Source organism: Poecilia reticulata, chromosome 16, assembly GCF_904066995.2.
Source record: "Poecilia reticulata chromosome 16, P_reticulata-male-v2, whole genome shotgun sequence".
NCBI lineage: Eukaryota > Metazoa > Chordata > Actinopteri > Cyprinodontiformes > Poeciliidae > Poecilia > Poecilia reticulata.
Window position 1 is genome coordinate 20,129,619 of NC_088845.1, and position 18,482 is coordinate 20,148,100.

Consider the following 18,482-nt stretch of genomic DNA (forward strand, 5'->3'; position numbering starts at 1 on the left):
TGCAAGCGGTTAAATGAATGATGCGCAGCGTTGCAAATTACATTTTTTCAAATGTTTTCACAACTCCAAACAAAAATCGGCAACACATCAAGCAACACACAGTGACAATTTGTGGAAAACATTACAGGGGATATTTTCAAGCCAAAGGTACATAAAGTTGTATACCTCCTGAGGTTATGTTTCTGTTTGTAAGGTAATTATTTTTGCATTATTTTTCCTAACCAATTCCAGATTAGGCCAAAATGACAAAGTTTTATGAGTTTAATTGATAGACAAACCTAATGTAGCTTAATGTATAATTTCTAAATGGAGGGCATAGCACATGTTTTCAAAAGTTTTTAAAATCTGAAATGTGGTATGCATTTGAATTTAGTTCATCAACAAATAATTGAGGCTCTATAGGATCAGCTGTTGTATACTGAGATTAAATTACACCTACGCAATCTCTCAATTTGTTTTTTTTTTAAATTTTTTATTGAGTTTCTATGGCACATGTTTGTGAAAAGGACTGAATACAAACGTGACGCTTACATTTTTGTTTGTAGCCATTTATAATTTGTTGACTTGGCTTTACAATTATGGACCACTTTGTGTTGGTCTCTAACATAAAAGAAACCAAAATAAAACACATCAAGGTTGCAATGTGACAAAATGAGGAAAAGTTTAAGGAGTGAAAGTCCTTTTGCAAGACTCCTTCTGTAAGGCGCAGTGGGTGTGTATTTCACTTCCCTGTTACTACATGGTCTATTCTCGCTGCACTGGCCTCTCCAACACATTTGCCATCTGGCCTTAAATATAGCCACCGGTTTTTTTTTTGTTTTTTTTTTTTAGACAGCAGCTGTTGGGACAGACCACATCTACACATTGCTGATCCGGGGCTGTTGCATAACAGCATACCCCTATTTTATAAAGTGATAATTCACGTACAAAATTCATAAAACCATTAAGCTTTAGACTTTTTAATGCTGTTAACATTTGTAAACACGATAACTTACAACAGTTGTAGAATAACTTTCAATAAATACTGTACATTACTAGTAATTATAAGCAATTAAGCAGCATTGAACAAGTGGTTTTTTTTTTTGTTTTTTTTTTAAATGTCAGAAGAAAACTGTCATTCTGTAGCTACTGAGAAAGCTGTCACTTTAGGACAAACAAACTACGGAGTTGATAAAAGAAGTCTTCGGGTTTGTTACTGTTTTCTCGGCAGTGCCCATTCATATAATCCCACGCACACCGCTTGCAGTAGTTGTAGAAATGGCTCTCTGCTTTCTCCAAAGTGCTGCTCAGGTCCAGTTTTCCCTGAAGACTGCAAAGAAGAAAGTATTTTTTATACACCGAAAAGACAAACATGCCCAAATATGTCCCACAGGAGCCGCAGGATCGAACCTGCTGGTGAACTGGATCAGCTGCACGTCGTCTTGGCACCGCAGCAGAGACTCTCTGTTATCCAGCAGGATGGCTGCACAGATGAAGAGCTCGAAGGTGAAGTCTGTGTTGAAGGTTTGCCGTGGTGACTCCGATGTGTCCTCTGGAAAACATCGTAAGGCGAAGATACGGCAACGTCAGGCGTTTTACGGGAGAACTTCAAGTATTCTGCTTTTTACCCGGCGTTTCACCTGTGTGGTGTTTTTGGTCCAGTCTCTCCTGATATCGAGCGCGGTCAACCTGCTGTGAGATCAGCTCCAGATGGTCACAGCTCAGGATTTCAAACAAACGCAGTGCATCACTGTGTTCAAACTCTCTTTGAAAGCCCAGCAGCAGCCACCTTAACAGAAAGAATATAAGCCAAAGATTTAAAGATACGGTTTCACGTTAAAATGAAACAACAAAGTCATTAAAACAAAAATACAAATGCGCTACCTGTGGCAAAATGTAAGACTTTCCATGTTGTCTTTGACCAGATGAGCATAAAGCGGAGGGTCCAGCTCCTTCAACAGAGCAGCCTCCAGCTCTGGAAGACATTAAAGAAACGTTTCCAGCTCAAGTCAAAGTCATTCAAAGCAAGAGACTTCATTTGAACTTTCAGATCGACATTCTGCCACTCAGAAACTTCTCTGTTTGGCAGTGAAGGCAGACAGTAAATGCTCTCAAGGAAAATGTCATTTACTGTGTTTAACCACTAGAGGTCTCAAATGTATTTTGCAGTTGAAATTGGGAACAAAACATCATCACGAGATCTTGGGCACATACAGTACAAGGTTTCATAAAATCATTTTTATATTATGTGTAGCTCCATTATGTGAAAATAAGGACCAATTATACAGAGCCCAATATGAAAACAAAATTGTGTGATCATGCATTAACTAATCTGGTATAGACTTTTAATACATTCTTTAAAATAATTTTTGTTTTGTGAAAATTGAGAAAGGTGGAAATCTGAATTTTCTGATAATCAGAATCCTGATATTTTCAGGGTGCAGAAGGACGGGCTCGGTCTTGGCAGCATTCATGCAAGAAGTGCTGCTGATGAGAGTTGTGAGTGGTATATACATTTATCAATGTGATACTTAGAGAGAGAGAGTCCAAATATTTTTGGAGTTCTGGTTATTTTTCTGAACTAACTTGTCAAAATGTGAGAATCTCTGAGGAAAAAAAGCGACTCTCTAATCAGTCTAAATCTTCCATAACAAGCATTTACATTTAAGCAGACCTTTTTAATTAGGCTTTTAAAATGAACACACATTTACCGTCTTGAATAATTATATTAGGTTGTGTTGAGTCCGATAGAATAGTGCAAAGTTCTTTCTAAAGCAAGAAATAAGTTATGTCAAAAAGAAATACTGCACGACACAAACTAATTATGCTGGTGCTGTGACATTTGCTACAAACAAAATAGCTTTTTCTTTGTGTTCGTCTCACCTATTTTTCTGTGTAAGCCGTCAGCCATGAAATCCCTGGAGAACTTCTCCATGTAGGAGGAAAAACTCCAGAAGGTGTCCACCTCAGAGTCAAGGACCTCCAGGAACCTGCTGCACAGGTCATTCATTCCCTGGGCGTAGCTAACCTCTGCCATAACAACAAGGAGACAGAAAGTCATCAGAGGAAAAATAAACTTTAGTTTGGGCTGATTCTGTCTGATTACCTGGATGAAAAGCAGCATAAGTGATGAGGATGTCTCTCAGGACCAACAGATTCCCTAAACCTTCATCTCTGCGGACAATAACAAATGACAAGTGGAAGATCTGTAAAGTTTATAATGTCTCAGTATATTAGACACAAACTATATATATATCCTCCTCCTGAAATTGCAAAAGAAATGTTTTTAGTATATTTTGCTGTTATTTATGACAATCTGCCCACATCTTTTGCCCCCCAATCTTTTTTTCTTTTTTTTGGTGACAATTAGGATTCTAGCTGCTGGAATCATATTCTGCTTAAAGGACTGCGAGAAAAGTCAGGCGCAATGAAAGGAAGGCACAGATATGCAGACATAAAATGTTTTAAAAATCTAGACTTTCCTGAGAAGAAGAATGCCAATTTCTTAAATCTTAATTTTACGGTAGTTTAAAATAATTAGGAAATAATGAAAATTCAAAGGTAATACCACCATTCTGCAGACTGTCTGTAATCTGTGCCCTTTGTATTTTTATCCTCAGTATTGGGCAAAGATTCTCGCATTTAGGTGAAAAAGAAACATTTAACTTGTCGTTGCATCAACCTGTCGAATACCAATGAAAGTTTAGGAAAATTTTAAAACTGGTAATTCCATAAAACAGCAAGAACAGTTAGCAGAGGTGACAGGAAAAGGTAAACAGGCAGACTGAAGGTATATTAATAATAAACACAAAGAGGCTAAACTAGGAAAGGGCCACAAGAATAACTGAAGAAAGCTAAATACAAAAGAAAGAACATGTACGGCAAGACCTTTAAAACAAAAATGATGAGAATGAGAAATATTGAGCAATAATAAATACGGAGACCTGAAAGGAATATGACTAGACCGAGAACATATAAACCACAAAGAAATTCTAAAAACCCAAACACACCAAATCATGACAAAAAATATCAAATTCAATAATGAAAACATCCAAAGAACTATAGTCAGAGTTCTAGACACACAAAAGTGTAACGAGTCCAGATTTTTGACAGTATCTGTCATGTATTTTCATGGGTAGACAAATAAATTGCATCAGCGCTCACTGACTGTAACTAGAACTCAAATTTACACTTGGACAGTAAATTGAGGATGCATGACTAATCTCAAACAAGACACACCTTGTTCAAGAGAGATGTCAAGTTGGCTCAAATGGTCAGTGGTGCTTCTTTATCTTTGTGACATTTCTACCTTCACCTCATCAAAAAATTACTCGGCAGATTCCCAAAAGCGCAGAATTTGATAAAGACAAGCACAATAATTACAGGAAAAAAAAACCCTCACTGGTAGAAGCTCAGGTCTCTGCTTGTGCGGGGAACATCCTTGTCAATGATTCGTGTGGCTTCCCGTAGCTCCTCCAGGTCAAACGTGATGCGCTCAAACAATATCTGTTAAAAAAAATGTTTAAAAACTAAGTTAATAAAAAGTTGTCTCAATGCGCTTTGAAAAATCTTTCACATGCCTCGATATTTTTAATAATTAGTCTCTTTACAACCATAAACTTTGAATTTTTCTTTGTACTGCAGTAGTGGATAAATGCCAAGTGTAAGGAGAATTAAACACATTTAAAAATTTTTGAAATAAAAGTCTAAAAACATGACATACTTTTGCATTCACTGCCCTTGGCTCAATACTATGCAGAATCTTTTTTTTTTCTTCCCTGCAGTTGCAGCTTTAAGTCTTCTTTTGTCAGAACCAAAAAAAGTTGGTTCTGACAAGAAGTTTGGGTTGTGACAACATTCAGTTTCAAAAAAACTTCTACTGATGTTTTTATTGTATTGAATGGGACTTTCATCACTCTTTAATTGATTATGTGCTCAATCGGAGCTGCTTTGGTTGCAAACCACAGTAGCAAAATCCCTTTCCTAGATAAAACTGGGTCACGTGACTGACTGTAAAGATATAGGTTTAATTTCTTGGAATTTTGTATCTGTCAATTTATATGAATATCACTTGATTTGATTTCAGCTTGTTATGTTTGAATAAAATTATGTTATTTCCTATATACTCTCTTTTTACGTTAAAAAAAAAAGGGTTGAAGACAGTAGGCTGCTGGAATGAGAGGACATGACCCAACATGAGCTGGAGCTGCCTCACCTTCAGGGTTTAGGAGATGTCAAACAATACATGAGTAAATAAATGACAATTTGTTTAACATAATTAGATCCTGTTTGGTCGCTTTCCTAAACAGATCAACGTCACCACGCCCAGGTTAAAAGAGCGTAACATTTTCTGGGTCCCCCTAAGGATTAGAAATAGCTGTCTGGTTGAACGACGCGGGGGCAAAGGGATCGACTTTTTGGGGGGCAAAATGAATGTACGTAGCTGAGCATAGACAACAACATCAGTAGCCTACAGGCTACTTGTTAAGCTTAAGGTGATGTATTGATATTAGCTAGTCATCTTTTAGCTAACTTTACCTGCATCCAACAGCTTTACTCAACTCAGTCGGTTAGTTTGGCGGAAAAACTGTGAAAAGTTCTTAGTGTTTTGCTGGTTTGCTGCCATGATTCTAACACACCTGCGTAGCTCTGCACAGCAGCAGCAGGTCTCCTTCACTGCCGCACAGGTGTAAACCCAGCGCGAGCGTCTTAGCCCTTATGTTGCGTTTAAAGGCGGCTCGGAAAAACAGATTACCACATGTTAACAACGGATTAAACAGTTTTAATTGCTGATAAAAGTGATATAGGACACAGATATGGGAAGTGTGGAAGCCCCTACTGCATCAAATTGACATAAGAATAACAGAGAGTTGGCCATTCTAAGGTAAAAACCCAGCGCATAAAGCGTTCGTGTTTTTTTTTTTTTCATCCAGAAAGCTTCCCGCGCCCCCCTGCAATGGCACGGCGCCCCCTCTAGGGGGCGCGCCCCACAGTTTGGGAACCTCTGATCTAAACCAACACGTATAAGACATTTAGTCATGTAAATAATAACTGTATCAACCTGAGCTTGAAGCTCCAAGAATGCCAGTCTGTCCTTCACCTCCTCAGACTGGTCCTGGTCCTGCTGCTGGGTTTGTGCCTCCCTCTGGTCAAAGTACCGAACCGCTGCGAGCAACTCGGCTGGGTCACATCGGCACAAGTGTTTAGGGGGCAGAAAGGAAATTTGATTTGGTGGAGGTGAGACAGATTGAGCCAAAAGGAGTCAGAGAGGAAATAAAAGTCCTCTGCTTCCCCTTAATATCAGAGTTTGTGCATGTTTGGACCTTTACCATCAGTACCGTTGAGCTGCATCCGCACTGATGAGGGAAGACACTGCTGCCACTTCCTTTTCATGACCTGGTAACGTACCAACAACTGCTCCCGCAGCAAGGACCGCTCCAGTGCGGTGGAGCTGCATGGGAACATGCCAAACAGGAAACGCCAAGCCAGGCCTCGCTCTGATGGAGCCACACCACCTAGACCCAAAAAAAAAGACAGTTGAATCCATCTAGTGAGAGGACATAGGAAGTACAAGACTTCGGTTAACAAAAGTAAACAAACGTTAAGGAAGGTGTGTTCAAAGTACAGCGTGTGAATCATTTGCAGCCCTTAAATGTAATTCAAGAAGGAAATACTTTTTGCAGGCCAACACAAGGGGTTGATACAGTTGAATATCTTTGGCTAGCCAATAATAATCCTTGAAAAATGGATACGTTAGGTAAAGAACAAAGTGACACATGTCTTGTTCTTGGGGAAAAAAAAATCATCCTAGGCTAAATTAATAAAAAGTAAAAGAATTGTTCCAAAAAATGTAGAAAATTGGATCTTCTTTTGGTTATCTTAAGGCAGAGCTGTTCAGTGAGGCCTCAGAAACGGAGGGGAAGCTGTAACATTCCTGCTAGACATGTGATGTGGCGTCCCACAGCCTCTTTGGTAACTTCTGATGTCTGCCGCCTGCTTTTCTTAACGAGTCCAGGTGGAACTTACACTCTGCTGCATCCGGAGGTACTGTTGCATGCTTAGCTCTCATATTTGAGATTTCCGTTTTCTTATATCAGAGATTCCTTAATGAATAGAAATAAATTCTATGATTTTATCACAGTGGTCACGCTGGGTTACTCTGCCCCCAGGGCAATCTGATGTACGTACAAAGAAATCTCAGACTTATTAGGAGAATGGTTTGATTGTGACTCAAACAAAATGCCTGAAGCAAAGCATCACTTGACTTCCTGGTGTTGGGATCAAAAGGGTCACAGTGCATCTGAACAGAGATAATATTGGTTGAATTCTTCAGACTGCACATTCATCTGTAAGGTAGATGTGGTATAAAGTTTTTTTTTGTTTTGTAATTTTATAGAGCTTGCTATACAAATAAACAAACCTCAAGTAAAAAGCAAAAATAAACAAACCTCAAGTAAAAAGCATTGGCACGATATAAAGTTGTTGATAAGGATGTTGAGCACAAGAAAACCACTGATACTGTAGTTCAACATTGAGTTCACATGTAAAACCTCTCAGGGTTTTTATCTGTGTGAGAAAGTGTTGTTGGTGCAGCTGCATCATGAATGAGCTGCACATTAACAAAGACTCGCTTTTATTTGAAAACCAATAGTTTACTATAACCCCCACAACATAAAATCATATTTAAAAACGGTTTAAGAATTACATTCACCCTTGAAATATGTTATTACTATTTAAAATTAAATAACTTTTCAATGTTGACTTAAACTTGCAATATTATTTTCAGCTTTTAACCATGCTTACAGTGACCTACCGTTCTTGAAGATGTGCATCCTCAGTCTGGACTCGTCGACCCTCCCCTCTGCGTCCATGACCCCGGGTAAGGTAAGCCGTGAGGCGGATAGAGCGGCAGCGCTCACCGCCGCTACTCTCCTCCGTGGGGGGATCTCTGCCTGTTGTCGGCTCATGCTGCCCGGATCTTCCCTTACCGTCACTGGCGGCTTCCCGTTAGAGTGCAAATCTTCCATGCATGTATGTAGATTTTGCGATCACGCACTAAAGTTTTGCCGTCATCCCGGGAATTTTACTCCCGACACCCATCGTCTTATGGGATCAGCGCTAAAGAGGGCCAAGCGTCAGCTCCCACAGGGTCAAGATCCGGCCCACAAAAAAACACACCCAAAATCTCCCCAGGGAGCATTTTCAGCTCTGTTTTTCTCACATTCATGCAACTGGGAGTCATATGACTGTACCTTTAAAGTTTAGCCCACATTCCAGGTGGAGTCCCTCCTTATGATCCAAAGTTCACCAGGGGAGCAGCATGGATGTCGCACTGCCCCCATCTAGTGGCGTTACGACGTAATTACACACTGACAATAATTAGAAGTATTTAAAGCGAGAAATGTACACGTTTTTATTTAATAACAAAACAAACAAAAAAAAGAGAGAAAAAAATAGCAGTGTAACTGATTACTAATATATGGAGGATCAACACTGACATCAATAATTATGGCCTATAGTCGTTTTTAGCCCCTGCAGCATATAACAATGAATATATGGAACCTGCAATAAATGTATTGACAATCCTGATTACAAGTTTTTTGGGAAATGGGGGAGAAGAGGTTGAGGTATGAAGGTTAATTTAATAGAACTTGAAAAAAGAACTAAGGACAAATTGTCTTCACAGAATCCTGACTGCTGTAAAAATGTGTTGAAAGAAAAAAACCTACATTATCAATTTTTTGAAAGCACAACTACTTTTTTAATGTCGGGTGTTTTTTGTTGTTGTTGTTTTGTTTTGTTTTGTTTGGTATTTTAAAGAGTCATAGTTCAGTGGTAAATGACTAATCACATAAAAATTACTCCCATTCCACTGAATGAGATCAACACAAGGACCAAACTGAAAATAGCGCTCAAAGAGAAAAAAAATAATTTGACGTTGAAATCAAAATTTCCATTGAGCTGTAAAGACTTTGAGGAAAGACCGTTCAGCGTCAACATCTGGCTGTTTGCAAAAGAAGGTCAGGGTTAACCTTAAAAAAAACCTTTGACAGATAAAATGAACGAGTACAAATACACGCCAGTCTTTGCGGATATTCGTTTGTAAAATGAAGCAAAAAAAAAACAAAAAACTACGTATCATGTTATGTAACCTTGACCTTTTTTATCTTGAGTCATTTTGACGATAAATACGGATATTTCTCCACTTCCTGAGTTTGTATGAAAAAGAAATTGCAGAAACAAAAATGCTGTCATATTTCTTAGCAGCTCAAGTCAGTATGTGTGAAAGCCTTTTCTAAACCGAGTTTAGTGCTGGGCAGTGAAGAAGCTGCAGTCTATATGCCGGAGGTCAGAAGGCGACAACATCGAAAGAATTCCAGTTTGCTGCAGAGCAAAGAAAGATACACATGTGATAACAAAGCACAAAAATGACTATTGCAAAGGTCATTTCAAAATGATCTGAAAACATGAAGGCTGCACAGAAAAACCTGCTTAGGCTGCCTGAAGTTCAACTGTACAGCAGTTTCAAGCTTTTTGTAGAACCACATCAGTTTGGTAACTTGAAACACCCCTTAGTTTGTTTACTTCCTCTTGACAGATCAAACTTACACGCTTCACAGCACTCCCTGAGAGGGTTGGTGGTTACAGAACTTATTTATTCAGTGAAAGCCAGCAAATTATCACCTCACTGTAGTTCACATACACGTTAGAGCCAAATAACATTTTGTCTTGCATGTTCATTTTTACAGAATGTATGATCATTCAGCCAGCAAAACCAACTAGCTCGGTTTTAAACACATAATTTAGTGCTGCTGATGAGCAACACCTTCCAAGTCTCAAAATACAACAAGAAATATGTAATTTATGATTTTCTTATTACTTCTCTATATTTGTTGATTTCAATTTGATTTCTACAGAATGAAAGTGGGTAAAGTGGGAAAGGCTGAAATGACACCGTCATGAACATAAAGGAGTCTTTATGAATGTTTGACTGTTGTCATGAAGTGTCAGTCGGTAAATAATGACACTTTTAATGCAAAGTGGCTCTAAAAGTTGCATTGAAAGTCCATTAAAAGAGCCAACTTTGCATGATTCTGTAAATAATGTCACTTTAATGTGTAAAGTAATGTCAGTCTTATGCACACCCCATCAAATAAAGTATTACCGTGAAGCTCAATGAACTAGAATATTAATAAAACATGAATTTCTCTCAGTAATTCAATTCAAAAGTGGAACACACATATAAATTCATTGCAAACAGAGGGACTCGTGTGGTTATGTCTGATATACACCTGCAGCTGTAAAACTTCAAACTAATTCAACCTGATTTATTTCAATGCCAACTGAAGCTAAAAGCAAGGTTATTTTTGGCACCATAAATGGGTAAAAGTTCTTCTGCAGTTTTGGTGGAGATGCTGCAGAGTCATTTTTCAGTCACAGCTGCCTTCCTTTTTCACATATTGCCCAGCTGTGCAACAAGTTTTCACATTAGTGCTTAGACATCATGCTTTATTCAGCTGTTGCGGCTGGCATCATAATCTTACTTATACAAACATGAATGTGCAGGTGCCCGTCCCTGATTGGCTCCTAGAACACGGTGGAGACGTCCAATTGGTGCCAGAGGTGAAAACTGCTGATGCGGACTTCCTGCCATCCATCCTCAGCTCATCTCAACCGGCCACACTGTTTGTGAAAAACTCTTTGTTAAAGTTCTTGGAGTTTGTTTGTTGCCGTTCATGTTTGCTAAGTTTCTCACGTTTTTCTGAATTAGGGAAGTAAGTTTTTGTCATTTTGTTTATTTACTTTCCAATAGGTATGTTTTAGCTTCCTTTCGTTTATTGTTTTCAGCACTACAGCTCACTCTGAAGCCATATATTCCACTTGTTGTATCATCTCATTCAAAATTACATCTTTTTAAAAAAATAAACATTATATAATGTTAAACTTTGTCTCTGTTGGCTGCTTGAGATCTGAAGAGGATGGATCCTTCATGTTGTGACCCGGCCACCTCCAGATGGGTCATAACATCAGCAATGTGAGCAATGAACTTTGGCTATCAGATGAACTTATCCTCCTTGACTTGAGCAAGATTTAAAAACAGGAAGTTCAGCATCTCACACATATAAAATCACCTGACAACATTATGTGTTGTGAATGTAACAAACAGGACTTTCAAGCATTGAGAACTAAAGTCTGCCACCTTCAGCCTCTCTGCTGTGTCTCAGTCGGACATTAACCAAAGACAAACAGAAGGTTTAGTAATGCTTGTTTTTAAACAGGAATGAGAAACGCTCATGTTACTGTCCAGTATTTTGTGTTGTGTACATGAATTTATCATTATAAAAGACATTATTACCAGATGTAAACTCCTATCCATTAACTGTGTTAAAAATGTATCTTATAGATTGTTTTTTTTTTAAATTTAACCTTTTTATCATATCATATTTGCTCCTGTGTGACATAGTTTGAAAATGTGTTTTATGAGAGAAGAATAAATAAATAACCAGAAATGAACTTCTAGGCAATAAAAAGTAATATAAATAAGTTATAAAAAAAAAAAGACTAATACTACAGCAGTGCTGAGCAGATACAAGAGATATGTATTAACCTGATAATAATTTATTCACACACACACACACACCCACATACGCACCCCCACCCCCGCACGCACACACACACACACACACACACACACACACACACACACACACACACACACGTGCACACGCACACGCACACATACATTAAAAAAGAAATAACATTACTGAAGAGCATATTAATTTCAGGATCTTCATCAGTAGTTATAACAATATATAGATTAACACATAGATGGATGTTTGAAAGCCCTTTTTTCTATTAATTCTGTTGATTTTTACACTTATAGTTAAGAAGTGTGTATTATAGATTATATTCTCACAATCGAAAAATCCTTATGCTGCTCTTTGTGTATTATATTATCTCCTAATATCCATCGTATCCATTTAATGGTTGTCTTGTGTCTGTAAATATTGTGTTTAATGGAAGCAAACTTGTTTGTTTTGTGTCTGTTTGACTCTGAAACCCTGGAGGGCCAGAGTCCTGCAGATTTTAACTGTGTCCCTTGTTCTTCACATTTGAATTAAATGATGCGACTGCCTCACTTCCACGCAGTAAAGCTCTACAGAGCTCTGCTCAAGAGCTAATGTTGGAACCAGGTGAGCTGAAGCAGAGAGACAGCTACAAGACACCAGCTGGAGTTTGAGACCACTGCTCTAAAATGTTGCAAACTGTCGGGGTGGAATAAGGGATTTTGTCTGACCCACGACTAATTTGGATTATTAGAAGCCAGCCAAGTTAAAGAAAAAATTTTACCGACCAGAATCAAAAGTTTTGCCTGAAGTGATACTATATTAATTGTTTTCTGTAGCTATTTATGTGAAATAAACAAGTAAATAAACATTAAGAACACCAAGTTTTTCATCTCATATGCACTGCTGAGAAACTGAAAACATATCCAAAATATAGTTCTGCATTTTCCAGAGGGAAGGGCATATTTTTTTTTTGACTAAAATTGCTCGAATTTTTGTATCTCATCAAGTACAGAAAAGATTAGGCTCTAAATCCTGAGCAAACATGTCTGTTGTGACTCGTGTGGATCTTTTGCACTGTCTGTCAGAGTGAAGTCTGTGTCTTGCAACACACGCAGTGGAAAAATACCACAGAGTTTGGTGAGTTATTGAGGCTCACTCCAGAGAGTAAAAAAAAAAAAGACACCCAGATCAGTCAGAGAGCAGTTAAAGGAGCCCACAATTGGACACTTTCCCATATGGGCGTGACATTAAGAAGGCTACGTAATTAAATCTGTTTATATGTTATGATGTGTCCTCAGCAAAATCCTAGAACTTCAGAGAAGCTCACAGATGCACAGATGCTGTCGTTTAATAGCAGCCTCGGTTTGAGTCGCTGGATCTTCAGTCTCTCATCTTTCTCTGCACAATTCTCCGTCGTTTCTTTATAAGGTTTGGATCAAGTCTGTCTACTGATCGTAGCAGCACAGAAGCCTTCACTTTCGGATAAGACTTGGCGCGTGCCCAAACATACTTAAAGTATCAATACCTTTTTTTAATCTTTGTGGCATCACTGTACTGCTACGAGGCAAACCGAGGCTGCTATTAAAGCAATGGGGGTTGTGAACACTTCAGCAGAGTCACAGGTTAATCTCCTCCTCCACTACTGCTGGATTACTGGAGTACCAGAATATAAAACTTTTCAAAAAAATTGTCATTATTTGAGATGCACCGGTAAAACTTCAAACTGAGCTGTCAGAGGTGCAGCGGGAGCTTTTATTCAAGTTGAAAGCAATGTTATTTTTTGTCACAGTGCATAAATAAAAGTTCTCCTGTAGTTTAGGTGGTGACGCTGCAGTGTCATTTTTCAGTTCTAGTCTCCTTCCTTTTTTCACCTATTACCTAACTGTGCAACAGGAAACCCACACTAGAGTTTTCACATCAATGCTCAGTAAGTCACTCAGACCCAGAGAAACTACCTTCCCAACAGCATCTGGGCCGTTTCCACCGTGAGTACTTTATCTACTGTACCATTGATACAATTGATCTTTTATAATTAGATTCTATTGTAAAATGGATTTTTAAAAAATATTTGTTCCTATTTTGACCAAAATATGTGCATTCTTTCATCAGATGCAGATGCATATTCTGTTTTATCTCAGCCTAATATGGATACTGCTATCACAAGACATCGCAAAAGCTAATGGTTTGTGTATATATATGTATGTATGTTTGTGTATACAAAAGGTTTATTGCCTGACAAACATTTTTCCATTTGTTTTTAAAACACAGATGACCCTCGCTGGAAGATAAATGTGACTCAGACCATACATGCAACAAAAGGCTCAAATGTAATCATACCCTGCACATTTGAAATTCCTCCAGAACAAAATACAAATGTTAAAGTTTACTGGAAAACAGACGGGAAAAGCAGGTGCAGTGAGAAGGACAACGACAAGCAGGCATTTGCTTTTCATCCTGACAACTCGTGCATACATCCACGTTTCCGGAGAAGGACAAACCTGACTGGAGAAGCCAGCAAAGGAAACTGCTCTCTACAAATCCTCAATATTAGGGAAGGTGAACCATCAATCTACCTGCGGGTTTCTGGATGGAGCGTCAGCTACAGTTTCAAAAAGTACCATGTGTACATAAAGGTGGACGGACAGAATTTAAGTTAGTATGTTTTTTATTTCTCTAGTTTAAACCTTTAAAGTTTCTTGTGTCACAGTCACGATTTGGATTAATTTGAGTCGTTCTAGTTTGCAGTCACACACATCAGTACTTCTCCAAATATCTTCAAAAACATTTTTCTTTTTTTACAGGTTCCCCAAGTCACACAGATGATCCCCCAGTTGTGTTTACAACAAGTAATTTTTGTTATTTATTCAGTTATTTGTATATTTTTATGTATCATTTAGTTATTCAATTAGTAACGGACATGTCAAAATCTTCAATATGGCTTCTTTAATGAAAGTGACTATTGTCCACAGTAAGCGCCATGCCTGATGTGCATGACGATGGCAGAAAGCTGTACCTGGCCATCTTTTTGCCACTTCTCGGACTTCTCATCATTGCTGCAGCTGTGGTAGTCGCTTACAAAATGCACAAGAGGTAAGAATCAATTTTATCTGATGTTATATTTAATATACCATTAAATGATAAACATTTACATGTACATATATAATATGTACTACGTCCCAGCTGGTAATAGAGTATCATGAGTATCACTACTCTGTGATTATCTTCAATATTCCAGGTCACACATGATGAAACGTCAGGAATCTGGATATTATGCAAACTTCAAACGGACACTGTCAACCCCACGCAAAAGGTTCTGCTATTTTTTTTTTAATCTCAAGATAATCTTCTTACATTATACTATTCTATAAAAAAGTACTTGCCATCTTACAGATTTCTTCAGCTTAGGCTGCATCAGCTTTACTTTCTTAAATTTAGCCTTAAAGAACCTCAATAAACATAAAAAGTTATTTCAAAATGCTAGAATTTTGAAATAACGTTTCAAAATAATTTTGAAAAGATAATTTTCAAAATAATTTTGAAAAGATAATTTTCAAAATAATTTTGAAAATTATTTCAAAATTTGTTCATTATTTTTCCTGAGTGAGGTTCTGCGACGTTATTGACGGTAATAGTTCCCTTAATTGTCCGTGGACAAAGTTAAATAAGTCAATGCTTTCAAAAAGTAGTGGGAGCTAAATCATGAACAGGCGGATGGATGCCTGTTAGCTGATTTGTGGGAGCAGCTGATCATGAGTCTGTTATCAAACTACTAGATGTAGCATGAATGACCTGTATCAGGCCATGCTATAACATCTCCATTGAAATTAGGCTCAAACTTTGACTAGGCCATTATAAATCCTTCACTTTGCTTTTTGAGCCATCAGTAGGTAGAATTGATAGTTTGCTATAAGGTTTTTCTTATTAAATAAAATCACAATATGAGTACTACAGAAAAAAAATCTTTGAGAATGTTTGATTTTTATTTATACAGTTTGTCTTCTTAGCTTAGTAGCTTGAAACACAATTATTTACCCAATAATTTAACTCAAATTGAAACTAAATGTTTTCCTTTTTCTAGTGAACCATTGCGTAAAACATCAAATACATTGGTTCCAGATGCAAAAGTCATTGATGAACCTGTTTACATGAATCTGGAGGTATATTGTATCCATCATAATTGATTTTAAAATCCTTACTATACCTCAAAGCATGTCCAGTAGTTATCCAAAATTAACTTTGATCTCATTTTCTCCTTTTTTTTTTTAGACATCAGCAAATCAGATGGACCAACAAGTGGGAACCATAGACAATATTTATGGAAATGTGGACTATACGACTTAGAAAAAAAACATCTGCTTTCATCCTAAATGATTGTATTTAGCTTTCAAATGCATATGTGCAATAAGAAGGATTAAAAGTGTGTCAACTAGATTGAGAAGGATGCACTGGTTTGCAACACATGCATGGAAACTCCAAAGTTTAATGAAAAGGGAACTTTATTCAGCAATGTGACCAATGCAGTTCAGCTAAGAGATGAACCTTTCCACTCTCACTTGACAAAGCTTCAATAATAATAATAAAAAAATCCAGAATCTCACAATATAAAATGAGCTGACAACATGGTGTGCTGTGTAGATTGTAATGAATTATTTGAGTTTTCAATAAGAACTTTCAAGAACTAAAGTCTGCCACCTTCAGACCCTCTGCTGTCTCTGTGTTAACTAAAACAAACAGAAACTTCAGTAATGTTTGTTTTTAAATGGCAATAAAAATGCTAATTTTACTGTCCAGTATATAGCATTGTGTACATGGAGTTATCTTTATGAAAGACATTGTAACCTGATGCAAACTACTGTCAGTCAACATGTTAAAAACTATATTTTATACAAAAGATCAGTTTTGAAAATGTAAGCAAATTGTGAGTTTGAGATTTTGTAATAGAGCTACAGGAGAAGAATAAATAGTGTATTAATAAATGTATACAAGGCAAAGTAATGGTATTTTTTGATATTATTCCTTTTAATTTTAATGACCATCTGCTTACAGTTCATGAAAACACGACATTTGAGAGAGATTAGAATGTTATACTAGACCAATAATAAAAAAAATTACAATACAGAAATGTTGGCTTAACAGAAAGCTTAATAAATATTTTCAAAAGGTGCTTCTTTAAATCTGACAAAAAAGTCTCATCTGAACACACACGCACACACACACGCACACAATTGTGAACTGTATTTTTGAATAAACTAAAGTTTTAGGATTGTAGTTGTGATTTAAAATGCATACTGTGAAGCAGGATTATTTTCTGAAACACAATGTCTACAGTACTTTACAGAGCAGGTCTGCTGCCAGTAATTCAGTAACTGCTCCAATTTAAACAGGACTGCGGCTAGCTATCAGTTTGTGATAGTTATCTGGTGACAAAAATTCCAATGAATCATCAAAATTACAGGGAGATAAGAGTTATGCTCTGATCTGACATGCTTCACCTTTACCACCTTCCTTATTTTCTATTACACAAACAGCCAATGATTTTTAAAAACTGCACTGCATTTTATAAACTCATGAAGCAAAACCTGTTCAACATCCTTTAGCTTCTTAAATTGTTGATTTATAGTAGATTGTGCTGCAACTGATCAGGTTAGAGTAAAATTTTGCATCGACAAAAAATATGAATATATTCTTTTGATTCAAATGCAGCTACCATCCCTATTTTATCCCAGTCTCATGTGGACAGTAGCACCACGTGGATAAAGTGGATCATTTTTATAAATTCAAACAGTTTAATTAAAATTTAATTTTCTTTTGTTTTAAAGGCAGATGCAGCTTGGACAGTTAACGTCTTTCAGAGTATTAAAGTAACAAAGACCTCAAAAATGACCATTTAGTGTACATTCATCTATCCTCAGGAGCAACACACTAAAAACATTACTTGGACATAATTCAGCCAAGTAATACTTAATATGTTAGTGCTGGCAGAAGGTCCTATGCCTGCATTTGTAGGAAGCATCAAAATGTAAAAGGCCATCGTTGTAAGAGGTCTTAGATTTATTATTCATATATTTATATTTGGATTTATGATTATTGGTTTTGCTGGCATAGTCACTTGATTAAAAGTTAAGACTAAATCATAAATTGGTCACAAACCTCATCTCAGGAGAAGGATACAATACATATATAAAAATAATTATACCTCTTAGAATAACTTAGTCTGATTCAAGTTCACATTTTGATTGAAGAATCAAAATTTTTGGAAAATAATAGTGATGAAACAATTTACTTACATAAGTGTGTGCATTCCCTTCTATGTGGATATGGCTGGCATTCAAATTTATATAAGGTTTTTTTAGTAAAAATAATTTTATACTTTCTGTATTTAGTAGTCAAAGTGCTGATAGACTTAGGTTACATACAATCCTGCAGATTCTATTTAAGTATTTTTCAGTTATTGCTACAGAAAAAGTAATTGAGTAAGAAACATGAATTTGTCCACGTGGACTGTTCTTTTTCTGCATTTAGACTTTGAATGTTCCAACTTCTGTGTCAAAATGAAACATATGAGGAATCTTCTGCTTGCAACCAATCAAGGTGCCACTGGGTTAAAATGTTTCATTTTCAATGTTTGAAAAGTCACAACTGCAAAAGTTCAAGCCCCGTAGCTACTAATGTTTCAAAATGTACATTGGGTGCTTGTTATAATAATTTAGATAACAGGTGACTTACGCTGCATTTTTTTTTTCCATTCTGCATTATTTTGCGAGTATGTTGATGCTTGGAATGGATTATATAATGATTAAAATAAAACTGCTTGAATCTTTTTGGCAAAGAAAATAAAAAAATATTGCTTTTAGTGTAGATAAGTTCTGTGATGTTAGATTTCGTTTTTGCTTACCTAGCCCTTTATCTCCCTTAATTCAACTGACTGATAAA

At 36.9% G+C, this 18,482-nt stretch overlaps 2 protein-coding genes across 4 annotated transcripts; one reads left to right on the forward strand and one right to left on the reverse strand.

Annotated features, from left to right (window-relative positions):
• Positions 1-943: 943 nt before the first annotated feature.
• On the reverse strand, positions 944-8,440 carry LOC103478506 (TBC1 domain family member 15). 2 transcript variants are annotated; one of them, XM_017309366.2, is made up of 10 exons: positions 7,793-8,440; positions 6,318-6,494; positions 6,041-6,159; positions 4,382-4,485; positions 3,086-3,153; positions 2,863-3,009; positions 1,864-1,954; positions 1,620-1,768; positions 1,390-1,531; positions 944-1,309 (listed from the first exon to the last, which is right to left on the reverse strand). In XM_017309366.2, the coding sequence occupies exons 1-10, from the start codon at positions 8,004-8,006 to the stop codon at positions 1,141-1,143; spliced, it is 1,380 nt and encodes a 459-aa protein (XP_017164855.1). In that variant the 5' UTR covers positions 8,007-8,440; the 3' UTR covers positions 944-1,140. The 2 variants fall into 2 exon arrangements, with proteins under 2 accessions (XP_017164855.1, XP_008430615.1); XM_008432393.3 differs by having other exon boundaries at positions 6,309-6,494; positions 7,793-8,380.
• A 4,267-nt stretch (positions 8,441-12,707) lies between these two features.
• Positions 12,708-17,398, forward strand: LOC103478505 (uncharacterized). 2 transcript variants are annotated; one of them, XM_008432392.2, is made up of 9 exons: positions 12,708-13,171; positions 13,443-13,534; positions 13,659-13,731; positions 13,818-14,201; positions 14,351-14,395; positions 14,519-14,639; positions 14,785-14,859; positions 15,628-15,706; positions 15,816-17,398. In XM_008432392.2, the coding sequence occupies exons 3-9, from the start codon at positions 13,659-13,661 to the stop codon at positions 15,888-15,890; spliced, it is 852 nt and encodes a 283-aa protein (XP_008430614.2). In that variant the 5' UTR covers positions 12,708-13,171; positions 13,443-13,534; the 3' UTR covers positions 15,891-17,398. The 2 variants fall into 2 exon arrangements, with proteins under 2 accessions (XP_008430614.2, XP_008430613.2); XM_008432391.2 differs by having other exon boundaries at positions 12,709-13,534.
• Positions 17,399-18,482: the final 1,084 nt, after the last annotated feature.